This window comes from Anabrus simplex, chromosome 9 (genome assembly GCF_040414725.1).
Source record: "Anabrus simplex isolate iqAnaSimp1 chromosome 9, ASM4041472v1, whole genome shotgun sequence".
NCBI classification, from domain to species: Eukaryota; Metazoa; Arthropoda; class Insecta; order Orthoptera; family Tettigoniidae; genus Anabrus; species Anabrus simplex.
Window position 1 is genome coordinate 42,766,731 of NC_090273.1, and position 25,170 is coordinate 42,791,900.

General features: G+C 39.4%; 1 protein-coding gene across 2 annotated transcripts; it reads right to left on the reverse strand.

Moving 5' to 3' along the window:
- Nucleotides 1–189: 189 nt before the first annotated feature.
- LOC136880817 (major heat shock 70 kDa protein Ab) lies at nucleotides 190–24,410 on the reverse strand. Of its 2 annotated transcripts, none has more exons than XM_067153357.2 (2): nucleotides 22,686–24,410; nucleotides 190–2,136 (listed from the first exon to the last, which is right to left on the reverse strand). In XM_067153357.2, exons 1-2 carry the CDS (start codon nucleotides 22,710–22,712, stop codon nucleotides 379–381), a joined length of 1,785 nt encoding a protein of 594 aa, XP_067009458.2. In that variant the 5' UTR covers nucleotides 22,713–24,410; the 3' UTR covers nucleotides 190–378. The 2 variants fall into 2 exon arrangements, with proteins under 2 accessions (XP_067009458.2, XP_067009457.2); XM_067153356.2 differs by lacking the exon at nucleotides 22,686–24,410 and adding an exon at nucleotides 6,733–7,295.
- Nucleotides 24,411–25,170: the final 760 nt, after the last annotated feature.

The following is a 25,170-nucleotide window of genomic DNA, read 5'->3' on the forward strand; positions in this document are numbered from 1 at the left end:
CCCCAAGAATATATTCACAATATACATATTTAGAAATCATTGCTATCATGACACTAACAAACTGAAATTTTTAAAGTCTACAATCAAGAAAATAAGGCAGGATTCAAAGGACACTGATCTAGGCTAGGAAGTAACATTAATAACAACATTTAAAAACAAAGAAAACTAACAACTTTATTCATAAATAAATGGATTGGTTTGAAAAAGATAACTCATTCTATGTACAGAAAAAAAAAAAAAATTAATACTGTTCAATGATCACAATTATACACTTCCGTGCAATAATGTAATACTACAGTCGGTCAAGTCAGTCTTTCTAGTCTCTCTCAATTCATTATCCCCAATCTGCTCATTAGTCTAGTATTCCAGTACACCATCTTAGTCCACTTCCTCTATCGTAGGGCCTTGTCCTGCACTACCGCCTGCTTGCTGGCCACAGCTTCCTCCCATATTACCACCTCCTTGACTGCATCCTCCCTGATGTATTTTCATCATCACAGGTCCACACTTGCTTTGCAACTCTTTCAGTTTATCTTCATATTCCTCCTTCTCTGCCAGAGTGTTGTTATCCAGCCACCTTACCGCATCATCACACAATGAACGAACACTGCTCTTGTCTGCTTCACTCAATTTTTGCCCAGCCTCTTCAAGAGCTTGTTTCACACTGAACACATATCCCTCCAGTTGGTTCCTAGCCGTTATTCTTTGCCGCTGCTTTTCATCTTCTTCACGGTATCTTTCTGCTTCAGCTAGCATTCGGTCAATCTCCTGCTGCGATAACCGCCCCTTGTCATTGCGGATTGTAATGTTTCGAGATTTTCCAGTGCTACTCTCTTTGGCAGAGACGTTGAGAATACCGTTGGCATCCATATCGAACGTTACCTCAATCTTTGGGACACCTCTTGGTGCAGGTGGTATGCCTGTGAGGTCAAATGTTCCCAAGAGATTGTTATCTTTTGTCATAGCTCGTTCTCCCTCATACACCTGAATGGTGACAGCTGGTTGGTTGTCCGAGTAGGTTGTAAACGTCTGGGTCTGTTTACAAGGGATTCGAGAGTTGCGTTCGATGATCTTTGTCATCACTCCCCCTGCTGTTTCTATTCCCAGTGACAAGGGTGCTACATCTACAAGTAGAACATCTTGAATCTGAGAACTGGTGTCGCCACTGAGGATAGCTGCCTGGACTGCTGCACCATATGCAACTGCTTCATCTGGGTTGATTGACATGTTGAGAGGCTTGCCACAGAAGAAATTCTGCAACATGCTTTGTATTTTGGGAATTCTGGTTGATCCACCCACAAGTACTACATCATGAATGGAGCTTTTATCCATCTTGGCATCAGCTAGAGCCTTCTCAACTGGCTGCAATGTAGCCCGGAAGAGGTCAGCACATAGCTCTTCAAATCGGGCACGCGATACTTTAGTGTAGAAATCTATTCCTTCGTAGAGTGCATCGATCTCTATGCTGGCTTCAGTGCTGGAAGAAAGTGTTCTCTTAGCTCTCTCTGCTGCAGTTCTCAGTCGCCTAAGAGCTCTGGGGTTGCTGCGGATATCCTTGCGATATTTTCTTTTGAACTCGTCTGCTAGATGATTTACCAAACGGCTATCGAAGTCTTCTCCTCCCAGATGAGTGTCGCCAGCTGTCGCTTTCACTTCAAACAGTGAACCTTCATCGATGGTCAGGATGGAAACGTCAAAGGTCCCACCTCCAAGATCGAAGATAAGAACATTCTTTTCTCCTTTCAGGTTCTTATCTAGGCCATAAGCAAGGGCTGCAGCTGTTGGTTCATTGATGATACGAAGGACGTTGAGGCCTGCAATTGCCCCAGCATCTTTGGTAGCCTGACGCTGAGAATCGTTGAAGTAAGCAGGCACAGTGATTACTGCATCCCTAACTGTACTGCCCAAATAAGCCTCTGCTGTTTCTTTCATCTTTGTCAACACCATAGAACTGATTTCCTCAGGAGCAAACCTCTTGATCTCCCCTTTGTATTCCACTTCAATCTTGGGCTTTCCTCCATCATTGACAACCTTGAACGGCCACAGCTTCATGTCACTCTGGACCTTGGGATCATCGAAACGCCGACCAATAAGACGTTTGGCATCGAAGACAGTGTTCTTGGGGTTCATAGCCACCTGGAAATAAAATACAGAACTGGTTAGGAATGAGCACCAGCCAGAGGGCATTTAATACAGAGTCGCTAAACATCTTTTAAAATATCCCTCCCACAACATGAGGTGTATCTCCCAGGTCAACAAAACTTAGGACTGAATTTCAGAGGTGAAGGATCAAGAATTCAAGGTAACTGTTTCCTGCAGAAGGAGATGCAGAACAGATTTAAAAGTGAAGAGATGTTACCCATGAAGACAAAAAAAAAAAAAAAAAAAAAAAAACACCACCAACAAAAGTGAATTCCAAGGTGCATCGTAGTGTCACGAGACCAGTAACGCTGCATTCCAAGCAAGTACTGGTCCGTTACAGTGAAGGAAATACATGCAGTGAAAATGAACATGTCGAGATGGGTTCTGGACAGATGCACAGCTTGCCTGCCTGAAAAAAAAAAAGTGCCAATTCATAAGAACTGCAGTGACAAACTAGCAGCCGTTCATGGAACTATGGATACTTTCATCAATTACATTATTGGTGAATTTGCAGTCATACACGAGATCTTACTATCATTCAGAGGCTGATATGGTTTATTCAGTCTCCGCTGAGTAAACCCGTAAGAAATTTGGTTGTAACTTGCATAATCATCACTACTCAACAAGGTTTTCATAACTTAGACAAGAATTATTATTTTTATGTAATTTGTATGTCCTGATTACAAATATGGCCTTGGAAAATTGCTTACACATCACATTTTTACACTCGTACTTTTTAATTAGCAAATCATATAAAAATGTGTTAAAACCTACCCACTTTGAAAGAGGTTATGTTCTTTAACAAATCTTTTACACAAATACGCATAATTTCCCTTTTAAAGTACCATTTGAAACATCTTTTGTGGTTTGAATGAGCGATACCCTTCGCAGTGGTTTATTGTTTTATTAACCTTATACGTCTGCACGGAGGGTAGGCACATCCAGCTATAAGCGACTAATGGAAAGAAAAAATGGTTGCTTGCCATTGTATTGTGAAAATACGGTTGCTTGCTGTTGTATTGCGAGACAAACTTGGTGGAAGTGTTGTGAGCGGTACTAGTTATTCCGCAATACTGTTAAAAGGATCACTATCGTCGTTCATGTAAAAAATTGAACAAAAAAGACTCTGTTCCCTAAAATTAGTGATGCTGAATTATGGAAGGCATATCTGTCGGTCTACAAATTAGAAAACTTTTGAAGGACAGCATTTTTTAGAACAAACTTAATCCTAAGTAATTACAAGCATGGCAATCTTTTGCATCTGTTGTCAAAGGATTTTTGGGGAGTCACAGGAAGAAAATTATCGCCAATTAATAGACACATTACTAAGAAACTACAAAGAAATGGGCTGCCGTATGTCGCTGAAGATCCGCTTCTTACATTCACATTTGACTTCTTTCCTGAGAACTTGGGGGGCTGTAAGTGATGAGCAAGGAGAGCGATTTCACCAAGACTTTGCCACAAAGGAGCATCGGTATCAAGAAGATGGGATCCTTTGATGATGGGCGTATTGCTGGTTTTTACACAAGGAAGATTCCAGTTCACATAAGAGAAAAAATAAGGCATTTTTCTCTGTTATTGTTATTGCAAGTTTTCATAAGTCATAATAGCTGGTCAGTTATTAATTAATATACCAGTTCTATCACATCTTTTTTTTTTTTTTTTTTGCTACTTGCTTTACGTCGCACCGACACAGATAGGTCTTCTGGCGACGACGGGACGGGGAAGGGCTAGGAGTGGGAAGGAAGCGGTCGTGGCCTTAATTAAGGTACAACCCCAGCATTTGCCTGGTGTGAAAATGGGAAACCACGGAAAACCATCTTCAGGACTGCCGACAGTGGGGTTCGAACCTACTATCTCCCGAATACTGGATACTGGCCACACTTAAGCGACTGCAGCTATCGAGCTCGGTCCTATCATATCTAAGCTACCCTTAAAAATTTTTCATACAAAAATGAGAACAAAGTAATTTTTAATAGATCAAAAATCCTGATTTACTCAATGTATCAAGTAAATTCTATAACACAAAAATGTGACAAGCTACGAACTTTTCACTGTCATTTTCATGTTCAGCGCATGCAAATTAGTTAAGATCAGACCGAGCTCGATAGCTGCAGTCGCTTAAATGCAGCCAGTATACAGTAATCAGGAGATAGTGGGTTCTAACCCCACTGTTGGCAGCTCTGAAGATGGTTTTCCGTGGTTTCCCATTTTCACACCAGGCTGTACCTTAAGGTCACGACCGCTTCCTTCCCATTCCTAGGCCTATCCTATACCATCATCGCCATAAGACATATCTGTGTCGGTGCAATGTAAAGTAAATAGCAAAAATTTAAGATCAGCCTATTTTATTTATGTTACAGGAAAAAAATTAAAATTTTTTTGGGTAGTGATCATTTAAGAGTTCATATGCATCCATTATAAAATTCACGTGTAAAAACCATTTAAACAGAGTCATAACTTGTATTCATTATTTATTTGGAAATCTTTTGTTTGCCATAGTTTGTGTGTATTTACTGGACATTTCACATTCAAAGACCATTAAAACTGTGGTATGTCAAAACTTGCATTAATCGTTTGTAAATCATAAGTATTTGAGAGTATTCACTGCAGGTAATAAGAGTTTTCAATTACATTTTCCATCATTAAAACTCTGGGCAGGGAATGCAATGCAAAATGTAACATGCGCCCCCCCACTTGCCGGATGGTTAAATAAAGAAGAAATAATATTGTGACCTTAAAACAAGAATCATCTCAGCATTATTCAAATGTTTAATTGCTCCATTAAGCATTTCCTTTATGGCTCAATAGTAACATTACAAGAAAGGAAAGAAGCAATTCTTACCAAAAGCAAAACCCAAGGTTTGAGGTGCAACTTTGGGGACTTAATAGGGAAGTAAATAAGGAAGGAGTAGATTGCCTGAATTGAAGTTACTTAAGATCATGCTAGAAAACTTTAAACAAAATCATGCCTTGAAAATAACCCAGTTATTCCCTGAACACTGAAATGGGATGGCAAACTAGTGGAGGGATTCAAAAAGCTTTGAAACAGTTTTCAATTTAACTTGATGGGGCCAGCACAGCCGAGGGCAATATTGTGATTGTATAATCATTATTAAAAAGAAAAGAGCTTAAAAGCAGAACCTTTTTCAGTCCGAGTTTTACGCTGAAGTATATTGCACACTGGTTTTTCTAGGTGCAGCGACAATATACACATCCGGCCCCTTTTCTAAATGCTTCCAACTACAATGTAGAAATAAATAGCGGGATGAAGATTTAACTATCACAGCAGTATCAAGTTGGGCTCCGCTGTCATCTGTACGTTTTGGAGATGTAGGCTGAGATGTACGAGCGCCTCAATTCAAAGTGTGTGCAAAAATTGGTCTGTGTGGAGTTAACGATTACTGTACAAGTCACGGCCGATTGTGCGGATGTTATTACATAAAGCTATTCTTGCACCTTCACTGCTTCAACAAGGCTATTACCGAACAAATTGGCTATGCGGTTCAAGTCGCACAGCTGCGAGCATACATTCGGGAGATAGTTGGTTCAAACCCCACTGTCAGCAGCCCTGAAGTTGGTTTTCCCTTTTCACACCGGGCAAATGCTGGGACTGTACCACCAAAGGAAGACACCCTCAAGCAGGTAGGTTTTGAGTCTTAAAAGCTCTCTTAAACCAGCAAGTTACAGCACAAGCAATACAGATGTAAAAGTTAGTGACCAAGCAGACAAATAGGCTTTTCCAGCTTGACCAAAGAAAGATAGCAACTTGCACCTCTCAAACAGTATTGGTCAGATGAGTGGCTTTTGGCTGAGTGGGTACCGGGTTCAATTCGTGTCCAGGCCGGTAATTTTAATTAAGTTTATATAATTGCTGTAGCTCAGGGACTGGGCATTTGCAATTATCTTAATATACATCTTCACTTGCATAGAAAGTGTCACATTATTAATCACCACAGCAACATACAATGCATCTCTCCACACAAGATTGGCATCTGGTCATAAAATTGAAACCCCAAGGTGTAACAGCCTCGAAAGACCTTGGCCTACCAAGCGACCGCTGCTCAGCCCAAAGGCTTGCAGATTACGTGTCGTATGGTCAGCACGACCAATCCTCATGGCCATTATTCTTGGCTGTAGATCGGAGCAGCCATCTCACCGTAAGATAGCTCCTGAATTGTAATCACATAGGCTGAGCGGACCTCGAACCAGTCTCCAGTTCCAGGTAAAAGAAAAAAAATCCCTGACCTGGCCCGGGAATTGAACTCGGGGCCTCCGGGCAGGCACACTACCCCTACACCGCGGGGCCGGTCCATAAAACTAGGCTTCTAAATTAATGCCAACCCTAGATAACCGGGACGAAGGCCAGGTATTCATATCCAAGAAAATACTGCCGTACGACCCTTGAACGAACGAGCTACTCTGACAGCAACAGAGGTGTGCTACGAACCTTAATTCACAACATCGAACTTGGGAGGGCTTCATCCACTGTGCTGTCCACCCACCATTTGCCAAGTATTATGTTAAAGAATATGTGGACATTTAGCTCCCTCACTTAAAATACAGTAAATGCGAAAAAAATCCACTTACCTGATTCTTAGCGGCATCTCCTATTAGTCGCTCTGTGTCGCAAAAGGCTACGTAGCTCGGTGTTGTTCTGTTGCCCTGATCGTTGGCTATGATCTCCACTTTCCCGTGTTGCCAAACACCAACACATGAATAAGTTGTTCCAAGATCGATTCCTACTGCTGGTGCCATTTTCCTTTTCGTTTTCTTCACGTTCACAATATAAAGAGAGTTTCTTGATAATAATATAATCACCAAGAGTAATCGCTTCCAATCGCTTGTGATCACTTCAAACCACGTTTGAACTGTGCGGGCCAAACCGCTGCTGTCGGCTTTTATAACTCTTCTCTTGTTTCTCGATGTGTGCCGAACATTCGAGAGGCCGAAACGTCTAGATTTGTGCTCTGATTGGTTGGTTCAGGGTTGGTTATTGACCCTTGCTTGAGGTAGGGAAGGAATATTTGCGAGAATATAGAAGAATATTCCACAACATTCTGCTTGTTTCGTGACATTGCGAGAGATATTGACTTATGACGATGGCCATTGCGTCAGTTGCGTGTTAACTAGGCCTACGTTTGATGAAATGATATTATTGTGGTTAATTCTGTGATAGATAGATAGATAGATAGATAAATAAATAAATAAATAAAAGGAGGCGATAGTGTATGACTCGTTCTGTTCACTTGTATTTTGCTCAGTTTAGAACGTTCTGAGTGTTATTGACAGACGTAGTGTGTATGTTTTAACTGTATGGGTCATGAGGATGACAGTTCAGTACACTTATTCTCTTTGGTTCAGTATCGACATGAGAAAGACGGGGACAATCTAAATACGCTCATAAAACTTTAATGAGGATAGTTACAGTGGGGGGGGGGAAGTAGATAAGGGTCACATAATACACATGTTTTAAGAGGGGAAAATTTAAAGTTCCACGACTCACACAGAACAGTATTTCAAACCATAGAAAATAGCGTAGGACTTATGCTGAATTAAGCATAAATACACATTGTTTCTACTTTCGGAGTAAATATTCTTGTAAACGAGTTGAACCTCAATGGCCACACTTCATCGAATAAGGTGTCGGACGTACCCCAATTTTACTAAATTCCAAAAGCACATTTACAGCATATTTGAAAATAAAACGCATGGATGTTTTCAGAGATTCATTAAGAATCTTCCTAGTGGTTTTTACCATTGTTTTTATAATCTGATGGCCATACTAAGTTACAAAAAATTGTAAAACTGAAAGAACCTTATAGTACATCTGAAGAAGAATTGTGAATATTCCCAGTTGTTTGCACTATGCTAACAAGTAACAATGTGGGTAAAAAGGTCATAACATGGTAACGGGGGTGTTCAAACTTCAATGTTTATTCACTGCAATCAAAGTATAACACTGCCCGATGTTCATTTCATCACTCGCTGGCAAGACAGAACCTGAGTTTTGTCTTCGGAGCCTTAACCAGAGACAGAAGGAGCACATGTTTACGAGCTAGTGCCTCGTGTGATGGAATTTTGGGATCAACCTTCAAAATATCACTCATCAATATTCTTTATATATATGGTTCTCAATATGGTACATCCAGGTGTTCTCTTAGGAAAGGTTCAATCAGTCCCATAGCCAGATTCTTCAAAAACTCTCTTCTTACCATTGGACTGTTCTCGCTGTTCAGGGTATATAAAATAGTAGCATTGATGCCTCTTTGATCCAGCAATATCAAACTCACTATAATATATAAACTGAACCAGAAGAGTCGCACTGGGGTCTGACCAACTCCACCTTTGATCCAACTTCATTTACATAGAAGGGTGAGGCCATGATTTCCCTGCTCTCCAATTTATGAAAAGAAAAATTGCCAGAGATTGTGGCCCCCAGTGTGACTGTTGAGGTTTAAAAGTTGCATCATGTAATGCAAGAAGAGTATCAGATATAGAAAACAAATTTTCACCTTCTAACATTAAAAAAAAAAAAAAAGTGGAGCGTTGGCACAGTATTGCAGTGAAGGTTAACAGGGGTATAATAAAATAAAATGTTTTAAGGAGGGACAGAAAAATAAATGCTTTGTGTGCATGAATGCAATGTTAAATTTGTTTCATTTTATAAAGAGGATGCTTAAGAATGCAGTATATAGAAAAGGAATAGTCATACAGTAGTGTTACAGAAATGTTACAAACACTGGGTTGGAAGTAGGCCTATTTAGGAGTAAGCAGATGAGCTGCTCGACTAAGTGGTATGTTCTGGACTGTCGATGGAGGGATGGCGTGGAATGGCATTAGTAGATAAATAAACTTGAATGGAGTTTTTAAAAGTAAGATAGATCGTAACAGGAAGATAAAGTTGGAATTCAAGAGGACTAATTGGGGCACATATTTGTTCATAGGAAGAGCAATTAGGGATTGGAATAATTTACCAAGGGAGATGTTCAATAACTTTACAAATTCTTTGAAATCATTTACGAAAAGACTAGGTAAACAACTGATATGGAATCTGCAACATGGGTGACAACACAAAATGCAGATCACTTGTAAAATATAAATTCTAGCTAAGAACATTAAATGGAATGCAATAGAAAGATGAGTCTATAACAAACACACAAGAGGGCAAAGACAACCTCAATGTCTACAAAGACATCTTCTCATAGAGCCCAGTTGTTCTACATTCATTTCATATTAGCCCTCAACCAACTGGTTTCTGCATACAATTTATTTTCATGTTTATCTCTTTCTCCCTTCATTCGCCCCCTGTTCATCTGGCTTAATTAGTATTATTCACCATTTCCCTTTTCAAGAATGAATATCTTTTGAAATGGCCACTCTGTGAGTGTTAAATCCAGCCGTTGTTATGTACTGTAGCGGGGAAGCAGAACTGAGCTTGTTGGAGGCTAAGAAGAACCGAGTGTATTAGAACTGGGATTGATGGTGAATAATCACTTTATAAAGATGTGCAGATTATTTTTGTTCTTTTGTTTTGTGTATTTGTCTTTGCCTCTTCTTTCTGTTACTTCTTTTCACACTGACCTCTCCTCATTTTTATTCTGGTTCCTTCCTTTCTATACATGACTGTCACTTATTTGTTTGTTTTCCCATTTAATACAATGACTCAAAATGAGACTTGATAGAGAAGAATGGAGTAAATTAGGGTCACTCCACAGTAGGCTACTGGATGTGATACATTTGAGCTTGTTTCTTTCACGATTTTTAAAATGCTCTTTTTGACCTAACAGTACGGTATTATACAGAAAATTTCAGATTTTTATCTTTACCAGAAACAAAAAGAAAGAAAGGAGGAAAAAATTCACTTCCAGGTTCCTTTGTGTTTTCTAGTACTTTTACACATGGATACAGAAAAAGTAAAATCTTTATTCTGCAGCTATTCAAGGAGGCCAATACTATTATGTATTAAACTGAGCAGGAATTATTTTAACAAGAGTAACTACATAGTGTAAAATTCAGGTTACATATTTTCATTTGCCGAAACAAATTATTTTAAATGTTCCGGCTGTGACGAGAAAAGACCAGTATATCAAATGCCCACGGATGGGAGCGATAGAGTAACATCCACGCTATTCCCTGAATGTTGTAAGAGGCGGCTTAAAGAGGGACCAGGGGCTCGGAACTGCGTGTAGGTTGACAGCAACGGTCCCCCTGACCGAGTCTGCATTCTTCTCTTTCTACCGCTTTTCCCACACCGTTGGGATCGCAGGTGTGAACTGTATATAGATAAGAAAGATGTGCATCCAATCAATATGGAAATGAAACTTATAAATAATGGTGTGAACTGTCGCACATGTGGATTTGGCCATGTTTTATGGCCGGATGCCCTTCCTGACACCAACCCTATATAGAGGAAAGTAATCACTATTGCGTGTTTCTGTGGTGGTTGGTAGTGTAGTGTGTTGTTTGAATATGAAGAGAAAAGTGTTGGTACAAACACAAACAATCAGTCCCCGGGCCAGAAGAATTCATCAAGAGGCGATTAAAATCCCTGACCCAGCCGGGAATCATCCTTCCTATACAACCTTCCTTGGTCAGCTCTTGTTCTTTTCCGATCCTGACAGCATTATGTTTTTGAAGCCTAGGGGTCTTTCATTTTCAAGCCCTTTGGCCTTGCCTTTCTTTTGCTGTTAGCTTCATTCTTTGGAAGTGTCTGACCTCTTCCAATTTTCCCTCTGTTTAGTGTTAGTAGAGAATGGTTGCCCAGTTGTACTTCCTCTTAATCACCACCACCACCAATATGTTAAAAGTACAGTTCAAATTATTTCATTTACACTGTATACTGTACTCTCTTATAATCACTATGTAGGCTACTGAATGTTTAACATCTCCGAGCAAAATTTTTTATAAGAACAGAAAACAAATTGACCTCGGCTGTTAATTTTGGTACCCTTACTTCCTGACATATTTCCATGAAACTGTCTACCTCTGTTTAAGAATGAGTTTGAATGTTGATTACACTAATAAATTAAGTGCCGGCTGAGTGGCTCAGACGGTTAAGGCGCTGGCCTTCTAGCCCCAACTTGGCAGGTTTGATCCTGGCTCAGTCCGGTGGTATTTGAAGGTGCTCAAATACGTCAGCCTCGTGTCAGTAGATTTACTGGCACGTAAAAGAACTCCTGCAGGACTAAATTCCGGCACCTCGGCGCCTCCGAAAACCGTAAAAGAGTAGGTAGTGGGATGTAAAATAAATAACATTAATTATTATTAATAAATTAAGTGTAATTCAAAATAAAATATTAATATACTACTCACTAGACGACCACCTTAATTTTGATATTCAGTCTTGTATAAATTTGTGCAATGTATTTCTCAAAGCTTGGGAGTTGCTTCACATGGAATGATCCAGTAGAATCCAATGTGATAAAGAGTAAATGAGTTTCACTCACTAAACTGAAACTAATCTGCATTTTCGAATGAGAGTGATAAAGAGTGTAAATTAAAATTCTTTACTTTTATACAACACATAAAAAGTAAAACTGTCTTTGCAAAAATCTGATATCAAAGTAAAACTTGTGGATTACAGTTCTTGACAAAACAATTCCATGGCTAAACTCCAGATTCCTACTCAGCTGTATTCTGAGAGAGAGCTGCTTTCTACAGGACAAAATTCCATAGGTCAATGTGAGCTGACCATCAGTAAGCAGGAATTTATTTAAGAAAAATAACCAGATTAGTGAACATAGCTCATTCCACTGTACAAAGTGTTTTAAAGAATGCAAAATAATTGTAAGAAACCTAAAACGGGGCTCCAGAAAAATCTTTAGCAATAGAGATGGATTTCAATTACTCAGCAAAGAGAAAAATTTTCTGCATCTAAGTTGGCTTTAGTGACTGAAATGTGTTGAGGAAACAAGAAACCTTGTCAAGTAGCTAGAAACATACCTTTGTTCAATTTCACAGAAGGAAAAGCACTTAAATATGGTCTTCAATTTTGGAAAACAGTTCTGTTCATTGATGAGTGAGAGATAAACCCTTTTGGATCAAATGAGGTTATGGTACGAGCCAAAAATATAAAACTCCAAAACTCTGAGACACTATGAAACACGTTAAAGTATAAGTTGTGACATGGGGTTGTATGGCTGCTTGTGGGGTCGGTAATTTGGACATTTTTGAGGGTTTCATGGACCAGAATCTATGCTTAAACACTGGAAATAAAAATACCGTGTACAGCGCGATTATTATCTGATGGCACAAAACCTTAGTTGTGCACCAAATGAGTTTTGTATGCGAATAAGTCCATGAGCTGTAGTGTGAGATAGGAGGAATTTTCACTTTGCTACTTGCTACAGAGGTGTTCACATCGGCTCCTGGTAACTGTAAGCAAATTATCACAAAATAATTTATTCTATCGTACCACCTATTCAATACATGCCACGTGCTACGTGGGTGATATTTACATAATACTTTGTACACTTCTTAGGAACATGTTTTGCCTCTTGTTAAGAGCATCATCAGCCTGTAGGTAACCTTAAGGTAAAAAGTCCGAATCATTAACCAATCATACAAGGAATACACTGAAAATATGTTGCACTTTAAAATCATCTTAACATGCTACAATTATAACGTAGAAAAATGCCTATTACTAACCAATCATACAAGGAATACACTGAAAATAATAAGTTACACTTTAAAACATCTTAAGTTCATGCTACAATTATAATATAGAAAAATATCTGTTACAAACTAAGAGTATTGAGAATAAATAGTGTCTGAACTCATGGGAAATAAATTTAAAAGAATGTAAGTGAAAACTAAAAGAATTTTTTTTAAAACGAAAATCATGATTTTGCAGGTCTTGGGCTAGTAACAGTCGTGATAAAGATTGTAATCCTCTTTGGGTATAATAATCCCAAGAATTTTGTATCTGAACTTGATACGAAAACAATGTCCAATAGTTATAAGCAACAGCTTGAGATTGAGAATAATTTGGGTAAGTTGAGTGTTGAGAATAAAATGCTGTAACATTTCAAAATTGATTGTATGTTTTTTTTGTCGCGTAAAGTGGTGTTGTAAATCCAAGTTCAGGCTGGTGCATAATTGTTGAATCGTGTCCTGACATTACGAACAGTTGTGTGTGATTAATAGCTTTTGGGGGGTATATTGTCTGTAATTAAATTAATCAATTCTACAAGTAAGAATGTTCCTAAGAAGTGTACAAAGTATTATATAAATTTCACCCACGTAACACGTGGCATGTATTGAATAGGTGGTATGATATAATAAATTATTTTGTGATAATTTGCTTATAGTCAGCTTCAATACGGACCAACCATGAGATTTGTCTCTTGCAATCCTGGCAATTGTCCGCGCTTCTTCTGTCGTCGGCAGGCCAGCTGGTAGTGTGACAAGGCTTCATTTTGCTCCCATTAACAGAGCAGTAGTTATCCCTTCACTACATTCCTTCTCTTTTCCCCTCCAAACTCATCAGATAGTGCCATCAGATAGTAATTGCACTCTACCTTAGTGCAGTCAGGGTAAATAACATGGTCAAAATTTATGAGGAAAATGATCTTCTATATCCCAAATATAACACACTGAAAATATGTAGTTGGCTTTCTTTATGACTGGCCCAAGATATGATAATTTTGTGTGGCTATTTCTAGCCGGGTGCAGCCCTTGTAAGGCAGACCCTCCGATGAGGGTGGGTGGCATCTGCCATGTGTAGGTAACTGTGTGTTATTGTGGTGGAGGATAGTGTTATGTGTGGTGTGTGAGTTGCAGGGATGTTGGGGACAGCACAAACACCCAGTGCCTGAGCCAAGGGAATCAACCATGTAATGTTAAAATCTCCAACTGAGCCAGGAATCAAACCTGGTACCCTTGTGACCAAAGACCAGCACGTTAACAGTTTAGCCACGGAGCCAGACACTGGCCCAAGATGTTAGGAACCCCAATCATTCACCAGACATAAGTAAAACTAAGAAAACTATGGTTTGATGAAAGTTAAAATACATCGACTCTTTCTTAGAAACAAGCAAAACTTGAAGGAAGCTATGTTAAGGGAATGGTTGAGAATTCCTGAATATCAGTGTGAAAATCTGGTAAAACCTACACCAAGAAGACCAAGAACAAAGGAAATTATTAGAAAAATTGCAGCCTACTTTCACTGTTTATTGTGGCGAAAGGTATTTTCATTTTATTGTAATACATACATACATCATTATAGACCGTTATGCCTTTCAGCGTTCACTCTCCAATCCTCTGTGAATTTACTAAACGTTGCCACAATCCTGTATTTGCAACTAGTGCTGTGGCCTCATTTATTTCTATAGCTGTTATCTTTAAATCGTCAGAAACTGAGTCTCGCCATCATCGTCTTGGTCTCCCTCTACTTCTCTTACCCTCTATAACAGAATCCATTATCCTCCCCCATTCGCCTCACATGACCCCACTACCAAAGCCAGTTTGTGCGTACAGCTTCATCCATAGAGTTCATTCCTAACATAGCGTTTTATGTCATTCCCAGTACCCTCCAGCCATTGTTCCCACCTGTTTGTACCAGCAATTATCCTTGACCGGGCGAGTTGGCCGTGCGGTTATGGGTGCGCAGCTGTGAGTTCGTATCCGGGAGATAGTGGGATCGAACCCCACTGTCGGCAGCCCTGAAGATGGTTTTCCGTGGTTTCCCATTTTCACATCAGGCAAATGCTGGGGCTGTACCTTAATTACGGCCATGGCCGCTTCCTTCCCATTCCTAGGCCTTTGCTGTCCCATCGTCGCCATAAGACATATCTGTGTCGGTGCGACGTAAAGCAAGTAGCAAACAATTATCCTCGCTACTTTCATGTCTGTTACTTCTGACTTATAAGATATCCTGAGTCCACCCAGCTTTCATTCCCGTAAAGCAAAATTGGTCTGAAAATAGGCTGATATAAAGACAGTTTCGTCCGGGAGCTGACTTCCTTCTTACAGCTTTACTGCACATCGATTCAATCTCACTATATTACCATCCTTGGAGAACACACATCCTAAATACTGTGTGGAGATGAGAAGAATGCAAGAATGAGGAATGTGGCTGCAAGCACGATCTTCCTGTTCTGCCCAGACAGATCAGCTCTTATCTGCTCGTATCTGCCAGACCAAAACATTGCCTCACACTTTGCAGTGTTCAGCATCTTGCATCTTGCCTGATCTAATTGGATACGTTGCACCGACACAGGCAGGTCTTAGCCTGAGTGTGGGAAGGAAGCAGCCTTGGCCTTAATTAAGGTACAGCCCCAGCATTTGCCTGGTGTGAAAATGGGAAACCACAGAAGACCCTCTTCAGGGCTGCTGACAGTGGGGTTTGAACCCACTATCTCCCGGATGCAAGCTTACAGCTGCGCGCCTCTAACCACACGGTCAGCTCGCCCAGTTAGCAAATGTATGGTGAACCATTATTTAGACAGACATTTCGAGTTTCAGTCTTTTGATTTACGTTGTTTCTGAATTTCACCGACGTCTCATTATCCTCGGCGTAACTCTCGTCCATTAAGAGATCAATTGTTTTTAATCTCTTTAGAGTCATTTATCTACCACAGTAATGAATCCATATTAATTCAATAATAAATCACTGTTGTATATTAGATAGGTCTATATGATATTATACTTGATGGAAGTAAATATACAGTGTACTTATTTTCAATTTATTTCAGTCAGGTTGTTTAATGATTCGAAATGAAATGGCATGAAAATGCACATCATATAATTATTTCAACTTCTGTCATTTAACATAAGCAATGAAATTCCATAGACATTTTAGCTATACCTATTTTGAAACTTCTCTTGAGATGTGAATAATAATAATAATAATAATAATAATAATAATAATAATAATAATAATAATAATAATAATAATAATCTTCATTATAGACCATTATGTCTTTCAGCATTCAGTCAGCAAGCCTCTGTGAATTTGTTAACCACCACCATGATCCTCTATTTGTAAATAATAATAATAATAATAATAATAATAATAATAATAATAATAATAATAATAATAATAATAATAATAATAATAATAATAATAATAAGTGTCTGGAAATTTCACCAAAATTGATCTCTTTAATTTTAATAAAACATGATAATTCTTTCTTTTCTCCCAGGATGTGTACATCAGGCCATGTTGTGGTCACCTTAGTCAGGCTTACCTAACCGTCTGAAAATGATTAAAAGGTTAGGGAAGTGGACCTGGGTTGTATACCTTCCCACTGACTTGAAATCAACCAGCTGTTTTCTATTATAATAAGCATTTTTCACACAAAGGTGGGCTTGATTAGTCATCAGCGACATCTCCACAGAGCCAACACACTTCAAGAGGAACTGCAGGAGAAAAACGTTTTCTCGGAAACAAGTAGCACCCGACGATATCCACACCTAAGCATTTCATCACTACATACAGCAATACATATATATACATATATCTTAGAAACAAGCATATGTTAATAATGAACCTTGCACAAATAAACCAAAGACTAGAAAGTTTCTCACTAACATTTGAATACATTGTACATAACAAAGATAAAAGTACATGGTAAAATATGGTACCTCTTCTTCATACAATTTGCTAGTCCGTAATTAGAACATAATTATCAAATGCAACACATTTATATGCAAAAACTACCCACTATGGAATACATCCAAGCTTCTACATCTAACATATCAAATAAATGAATTCTGAATTACACGTAATAATATATGTCTCGGGGTTGTGTTATACCATAGTTTGTAAGTATCATTTTACAATGCATTAAGCCTACAACACAAAAACTTTGAGAATAATAAAGATTGCATTTTCTATCACAAATCTTCAAATAAATGCAAATTATTACAGTAGGGTAGTGTAAAGGTTATCAATATGGTGCTCAGTAAAATGCCTTGAAGATGAAAAAATATGAATGATGAAGTTAATTGAATGAACAGTCTGAGACTGAATAAATGGCATTAAATACAGTACTGAGGGAAAAAAAATGAAAATGTGGCCTACATTGGGACATCTTAAGATTTTGAACAGCTATGAAAGAATTAAAAATGAGAGTATGTTACAGGATTCCAGTTAATCACTTTCATCATCGCCCACTGCTAGCGGTTGAGCTAGATCCAAATCAGAAGATGAATCACCACTCTCCCCATCATCGTCACTGGACTCTATATCACCTAAGTGTATGACAAAACTGTCTTCTGCATCTTCCATCAACCCAGCCTTTTCCCAGAACTTGTTTTTAAGGTTGATGGCATGTTGGTCGAATCCCTCCCAGTCAGCGGGTGTCACAGATGCGATAGCATTTGCCGTCGCTTCCTGCAGCTTCGTTAACAAGATGTCACCCAAAATGTTCTGTTCTTGTACAGTTCTTTTGATTTTGGCCCAGGCCAGCTCGATAGCATGGAATTTACACATGTAAGAAGGCAAGCGTAAAACCGTGTGATGATGAATTCTCAGTAAATCATCGCAATGGTCATTTTTAAAAGGATATTTAACTTCTGGATCAGTTCAAAAAGCTAAAATTTCTTCAGAAAAGTTCACTTTATTCCCTTTTAACCATTTCACCATATCACTTTTAACAGTATACCGAGAAGGTACTTTGTTTACTTCGGTACTGTGATAAGGCACATTGTCAATTACTATAATGCTTTCAGAGGGAAGATTACGAAGGAGTTTTTAGCTCACCCACGTATGAAAATGTACTCCATTCATTTGGCCACGATAATCTCCTGTGGCCTTTCCTGCTCTAAAAATCAACATTGCTCCATCAATAAACCCACTCTTGCAACCAGGGTGGACAAGTATAACCCTATTTGATGATGATGATGATGTTTGTTGTTTAAAGGGGCCTAACATCGAAGGTCATCGGCCCCTAATGGAACGAGATGGACGAAATGACATATGATAGTTAAAATTTAAAACGTAGCCACTGATTAGAGTTTTAAAAAAATGCGATGAAAAATGAGTATGAAATTAAAACAATCAGTGGATCTAATTCGCAATGCCTTATTTTGGAACAAAATAAGAAAAATTACAGGAGATAATGGAATAAGGCATTGCCTGCTAGTACAGATATATATACATACTTTACATTGGACGTTAAAAGAACACATTAAAATACGCAACACAAACTAAAATGAAGTCAATAGGATAAGAGCGTAATTGACACAAAGATACAAGCACAAAGGACATCATTACACACGATAAAACAGACCGCTATCCCTCATAAAGCGGATGACGAGGTCTGCTGACTGCTCGTCATCGCGCAAGATAAGGGAGATAGTACTCGGAAGGTTAAGACTACGGCGCAGATCGACCAGGTCCACGCATAACCCTATTTGAAGAGCTTCTGTTGGTTGTTACACCCTTAACACTGTCACTCTGCCAAAATTTATTAAATGCTAGGTTATTGTCTACCCAAGATTAGATATAAACGATATTCCTGTTCTGAGAACCGTAAATTCTTATGCATCTTAAATAGTTACTTCGCCAATAAACAATATTTGGGTGCTCAATTAGTATTTTCCTGTTACTGGTGAATCTCATCCACTTGAAACCCATAACAATTTTCTTAGTGTGTGCACCTTTCACGGAACGTTCATTTTCATTTGAATTGTCTTCAGCAGCTTCAGTGCTGTGGGAACAATTCTCTATCAAATTCATCTCAACGAAACTTGTGTTCCTCTGATCTAGGCCTCTTCTTACCTGGAGTACACAGTGAAGAATCACCAGCAGAAAGTCCTTCCTTTCAGATGTTTGAGATGGTTTGAACAGATACACCACTGTAATTAGCAGCCCGCAAGTTATTCTCTGTTACCAAGTACTTTAATTTTCCTTGTCTTAGCTTCCCCATCACATTGGTTTATAACATTCCTCTTCACTTCTCTAGCTTCACTGTGAATTGTCTTTCCCTTCTTGCGTACAACACAGAAATAACAAGAGAAATGAAGTGCAACAACAGTAACTATGGATAAATGGCAAACAATTGAGAAAGGAACACAAACAAACGCAGAACAACACAATAGCAATGAACGCAGACACAGCTGGATTACAACTCACAAGTGCAAAGAGCTGCCAGTAGAAGATAATATAAAGTTGCCTGGATAGTGGCGGAGTTGCTATGGTAATGATTAAGTCACTGGCTCTGCTGGCAAAAACACCTTCGCCCTGTACCACACCAGGCATTTCTTCTGATCTCTGAACACTACTTGAAATTATCTACCTGTTCCAGCTTTGTATCACCAATCTGACATTCAGTTCTTACCTATTGACATCAACTTGGTCTTCGAAAGACTAATTTTCATACCAAACTCATTGCACCTATTTTAAAATTCCAAGATATTAGACTGCAGTCTTTCGGCACAATCTGCCATTAAGACCAAGTCGTCAGCATAGGCAAGACTGCTTATTACATTTCCACCTAACTGAATCCCTGCCTGCCACTTTATACCTTGCAGCAGATGATCCATATAAACGATGAACAGCAAAGGTGAAAGATTACAGCCCTGTAAGTACCCTGAACCAAGTACTCATTCTACCATCAATTCTCACTGAAGCCCAATTGTCAACATAAATGCCTTTCATTGATTTTAATAATCTGCCCTTAATCCCATAGTATGGTGAACATCTTTTCCCTCGATACCCTGTCATATGCTTTCTCTAGATCTAGCAAACAAACGTAACTATTTATTCCTCTCGTAGCATTTTTTAATTACCTGCTGCATACTGAAGATATGATCCTGAAAATCCCTCTTTGGCCTGAAACCACACTGGTTTACATCCAACTTCCTCTCAAACACTAATCGCACCCTCCCTTCCAAGGTGCCAGTGAATACTTTGCCTGGTATACTAATCAATGAGATACCTCAATAGTTGATGCAATCCTTCCTGTTCCCTGGCTTATACATAGGTGCTACTGCTTTTGTCCAATCTGAAGGTACCTTACCAACACTCCATGCTAATCTTATTACTCTATGAAGCCATTTTATCCCAGCCTTCCCACTATACTTCACCATTTTAAGTCTAATTTCATCTATGTGTACTGCTTTATGACTATGGAGTTTATTTACCATCCTTTCCACTTCCTCAAGCGTAATTTCACCAACGTCATTTTCCTCCTCCGCATGAGCTTGATTGTTCACAACGTCACCAGGAAGATTTCCTTTTACGCTGAGAAGATTTTCAAAATATTCCTTCCACATGTCCAGTGATTCCTTGGGATCTATTATGAGTTCACCTGATTTACTCAAAACACTGTTCATTTCCTTTTTCCCTCCCTTCCTAAGATTCTTTATTACTGTCCAGAAAAGTTTCCCTGCATCTTGATCTAGTCTTTCCAGGTTATTACCAAAATTTTCTCTTTTTGGATTCAACTACTATTTGGTTCGCTTTGTTTCTTTCATCTACATACAATTCCCTCTTTGCATCACCCCTTGTTTGGAGCCATTTCTGATATGCATTCTTTTTACGTTTACAAGCTGCTATCACTTAATCATTCCATCAAGATGTTTGCTTTTTCCGATCTTTACAAACAATTGTTCCTAGGCATTCCCTTGCTGTTTCTACTACAGCATCCCTGTATGCCACCCATTCTCTTTCTATATCCTGAACCTGCTTACTATCCACTGTTTAGAACTTCTCACTAATCATATCCATGTACTTCTGTCTAATTTCCTCATCCTGGAGATTTTCTACCCTTATTCATTTGCAGACAGACTTCGCTTTCTCTATTCTAGGCCTAGAGATAGTTCACTACAGATCAGATAGTGATCCATATCATCGAAAATTCCCGGTAAACCTGTACATTCCCAACAGATTTCCTGAATTCAAAGTCGGTTAAGATATAGTCTATTATGAATCTGGTACCTCTACCTTCTCATGTGTAGCGGCGAATAGCCTTATGCTTGAAGAATATATTCATAACTGCTAAACCCATACTAGCACAGAAGTCCAAACACTTCCTATTCCTATTAGCTTCCGTATGAAAATCCACAGCCTGTTTCCAGTCATTTGACCGGGTCAGTAATGGAATGAACGAAGCCCCATCTAGCGGTGAGGATAGGAATTGTGCCGGCTGCCGAAGTCTGTCCCACTTCTCTGGGCCAATGATTAATGAATGACAGATGAAATGAAATGATATTGGAGAGTGTTGCTGGAATGGAAGAATATGACAGTTAAAACTAGAGTACCCAGAGAAAAACCTGCCCTGCCTCCTCTTTGTCCAGCACAAATCTCACATGGATGGACCGCGATTTGAACCACGGAACCCAGCGGTGAGAAGGCGCCTTAGCCACGGAGGCAACTAGCTTCCATATCTTCCCCACAATTACCAATTACCCTTTCGTATCCTTCAGTTCTATTTCCAACTCTCGCATTGAAATCGCCCATTAGCACTATTCTATCCTTGCTGCTGACCCTGACAATGTCACTCAATGCTTCATAAAACTTGTCAACTTCATTCTCATGTGCACTCTCACATGGTGAGTACACTGATACAGTTCTCATCTTTATTCCTCCAACTACCAAATCTGCCCTCATCATTCGCTCATTTACGTGCCTAACAAACTATTGAACCATTCTGTTCATGGTCAGAATATGCTGATTCAATGATAATTATGATAATTATGTGAGACCACAAAGAAAGGATACTGGGTGACATTTTATTGTGCAACATTATCTAACATTGCACGCTTTCCAGAACAACTTGGCGTCAGAAGCGAGCTGAAGTTCCCCTAGATGCTTATTGAAATTTATTATCCCAAGCGAACCTCTCGAAGATAGCGTGGGACGCGAGCAACTCCGTAAAAAGCCGCGGGGGATGTTATATTGGAGGGAAACTAATTTATTAAATATCTCTGACCACAAGAGGAATGTAAAGCAGTGAACGTCAAAATTTCATTTGGCATATTTTTCTGAAAATTTTGATATGCTACATGACACTAATTGTAAGCACAATTCGGAATGTATAATTACGCAGCATACCGTGGGAAAATGATCATCTTCGCGGGCATGCTCACGAGGGCCCACCCATGTCGAGCTCCACAGCGTGGGTGCGCAATCGCTAATATATATGACCGCCGAGAGCACGAGCATCATTCTACTACCTTTGTCTACAAGCAACGCATTCAGAGTCCACCTTGTACTTGGGACTTGTAAGTAATAAACATTTGTAATATAATTAAGAATTTTGTACAGCAAATAGTGACCTGATTTTCTGTAAGAATATTTCTCTGATAGTAAACTCCGTCGTAAAGTCGCATAGCAAAATCTGATGCTAATATTGTTCTGAACTTATATTATGCTAGTGTAGGCTCAGAAGATGCTTACCAATTCAGTTCGGTCAGTATAAAGAGCGGTTTTGAGTATAGTAAATTCTTACTGAGAATGGTGCGATTGTATTAGAAAGACAATGCTAAGACAGAGTCCTGACATTACGAGATTAAAAGAAAGACTAGTGGCGAGAGCTAGGCCTCGAAGTGGGAACATGTTGTAGTATGGTTTTCTTTACAGTTTCCCTTACGTCATGTGACAATTGGACGCTGCTCATCCATCACGTTGAGGCAGTAATTTGGAGCGCCGCTGCTGAACATCCTTCATGGCATCGAGGTGCGAACGTGGACCATCAGCGTCATCCGGTCAGCATGCCGACCACATCGAGGAGGCGGCAATCAAGTCATCTGAACGAGTTGCAGCTGAACGTCACAGCAGACCAGGATGTCACCAATCATCAAACTACAATTGCCGTCACCTGTCCACAACGTTAATATGATGGCTTAAGTTAACCACGTCCATAGGGGAACTGTTCAGTATGATATCGCACAACACAGGTCAGAACTTTCTATTTATTAGCATGCAACAACTCGAAGAATGATAGGTCCGTCATAAATAAATTTGGCCTTCCGCCAATATGTAAATACTTAGGTGTCTGAGGGCACAAGTGTAAATAGAGTTTATGCCCAGGACTCAAGCTTAGAAGGGTAGTTAATGCTTGCATGTTGTTGTTCTCATTTATTTTCTCTGTTAGTGTCATAATTGTGTAGATGCAGTGTTTTATAGCGGGAAGTTAAGGTCACGTACTTTCATTTATCTGAGACTTCAGCAGTCTCATTTGAATATTGCCAGGACAGATTGTTTAGGTATTAGCTAAGTGCGTGAGCATGGTAGAATGTAAGGTTAGTTTGTGAGAAGAAGAATGGCATAAGATCTTCTATACTTCTTTAATGCACTCGGACTAGCATGTTAAGGGGAACAGGTCATGTCTTGAGAAGCCCAGAGTAACTGAGGAATATGTCCGTAATGCCCATAGTCTAGAGATAAGGCCCATGAGTAGCATGACGAATAAGGATTACGTGGCAATTTGAAAATGTGTGTGCCAGTCCGAGCACTAGGCTGTATTTACGTGAGGGTGCTAGTAAAGCACCAGGGTGAAGTAATGAACGGGCCAATTGTATTTGAGTCTTAACTGGATTAGAACAGTGAATTTGAACTCTAAGGAATGTGTTGGCATGTAATAGTTATTATATAATAAAAGGTCAAAAATGGAAAAGAAGAGTAATGGTCTGAACGAGGGGAGTGTTGACCCTTGGTTCTATTTACTAGTTGTCGACCGAGTGAAAGATTTATGGGATAGAGACATGGCTGCTCCTCTCATACAAAAGCCGAGGGTGTTGAAGACTAAATGTAGGTCATTCTGACGTCACTACACAAAAGTCTGCTCTTGGGGGAAGAACACAGTTTTTGTCAAGGGAGAACGAAGAGCAGTGACCTTTTTCTTTTTTAAATACTGCTGTCTGCAGGATAAAATCTCATACGTGATTATGTGTGTGTCATTTAGATGTGTGCGTAACCATTCATATGTATCTGCACAGTGTAAATTATGTTTTCTCATCAGATGTGAAGTCAGATTGTTGTTGGATGTGAGAATAGTCTCGGGTTTGATTCCCACACGGTATAGTGTTTATTCCATGCATAGTTTAGAGTTTATGTTATGGCGAGTACTGTGGCATAGATTCACATTAGGAATAGGTTATGTTCCATGTAAATATGATTTGGCCATTATCAGGCTTGTGATTTAATTTATTTTCTTTTGACGGAGCCATTGTGCTGGATGTTGCAGTGTCAGATGTTTCCACGAGGTTAGAAATCTCCTCCACAGGGACGTTAACACCAGGCGTGGTGCCTCTTTACTTCAAGAACGCATTTGATTTTTTTCTTTATGACAATTATGTCCATTGTGTAATTATTATCGAGGATTTGATTTATAACAAAGTAATATTGTTGTAATAAATTGGTTTGTGATAATGAATTTGCAGCTCAGTGATAGTTATTTCGGCTAAAGTTAGTTCACACCTTGCACATTTTTACTCCTCTTCATTCATATTTTGTTTGTCACGTTGACCCTTATGTACCTAATACCCCCTGATACTGCTGTTGCGGCTGGAGCTGATGAAGAGGACAGTCGTGCAAGGTAAGCTATGTGCCATAGTGATTCACCTGGCGGTGAGAGTATTGTTCACTATAATGTACTTGGTCAGATCTCAGCATTGGCTTGACGTTGACGAAGGCATTATAGGGCACACTATGTTGCGTACAATAGTATTCCTGATGAACAGCCCTACCACACACTCTGCCCTTCCCATTTTAGCACCCATCAAGTACACTTTATAATCTATCTCTTCCTCATTTCCCCTTACCCAAATATCATTTATTCCTAGCACATCCAGATGCATCCTCTTTGCTGACTCAGCCAGTTCTTTCTTTCTCATTTAATATTGATAGCTCCCCATCGAATTCCATTTTGTTTGCCAAGTTGTTTCCAAGGAGTCCCTCGCCTGTCAAATGGGAGTGGGACTCTGTTACTCCCATAGGTCCGAGGCTTGCTTAAAATGGTCTGAGCTCAGTAAATTCATTAAGCATAGTCCAAGTGAGGACCTCTTCTCTAATGGGTTAGGGACCACCGGTGGATTGTATAGTCCTAGCCGCCTGAGCACAAGGGGGGGGGGGCA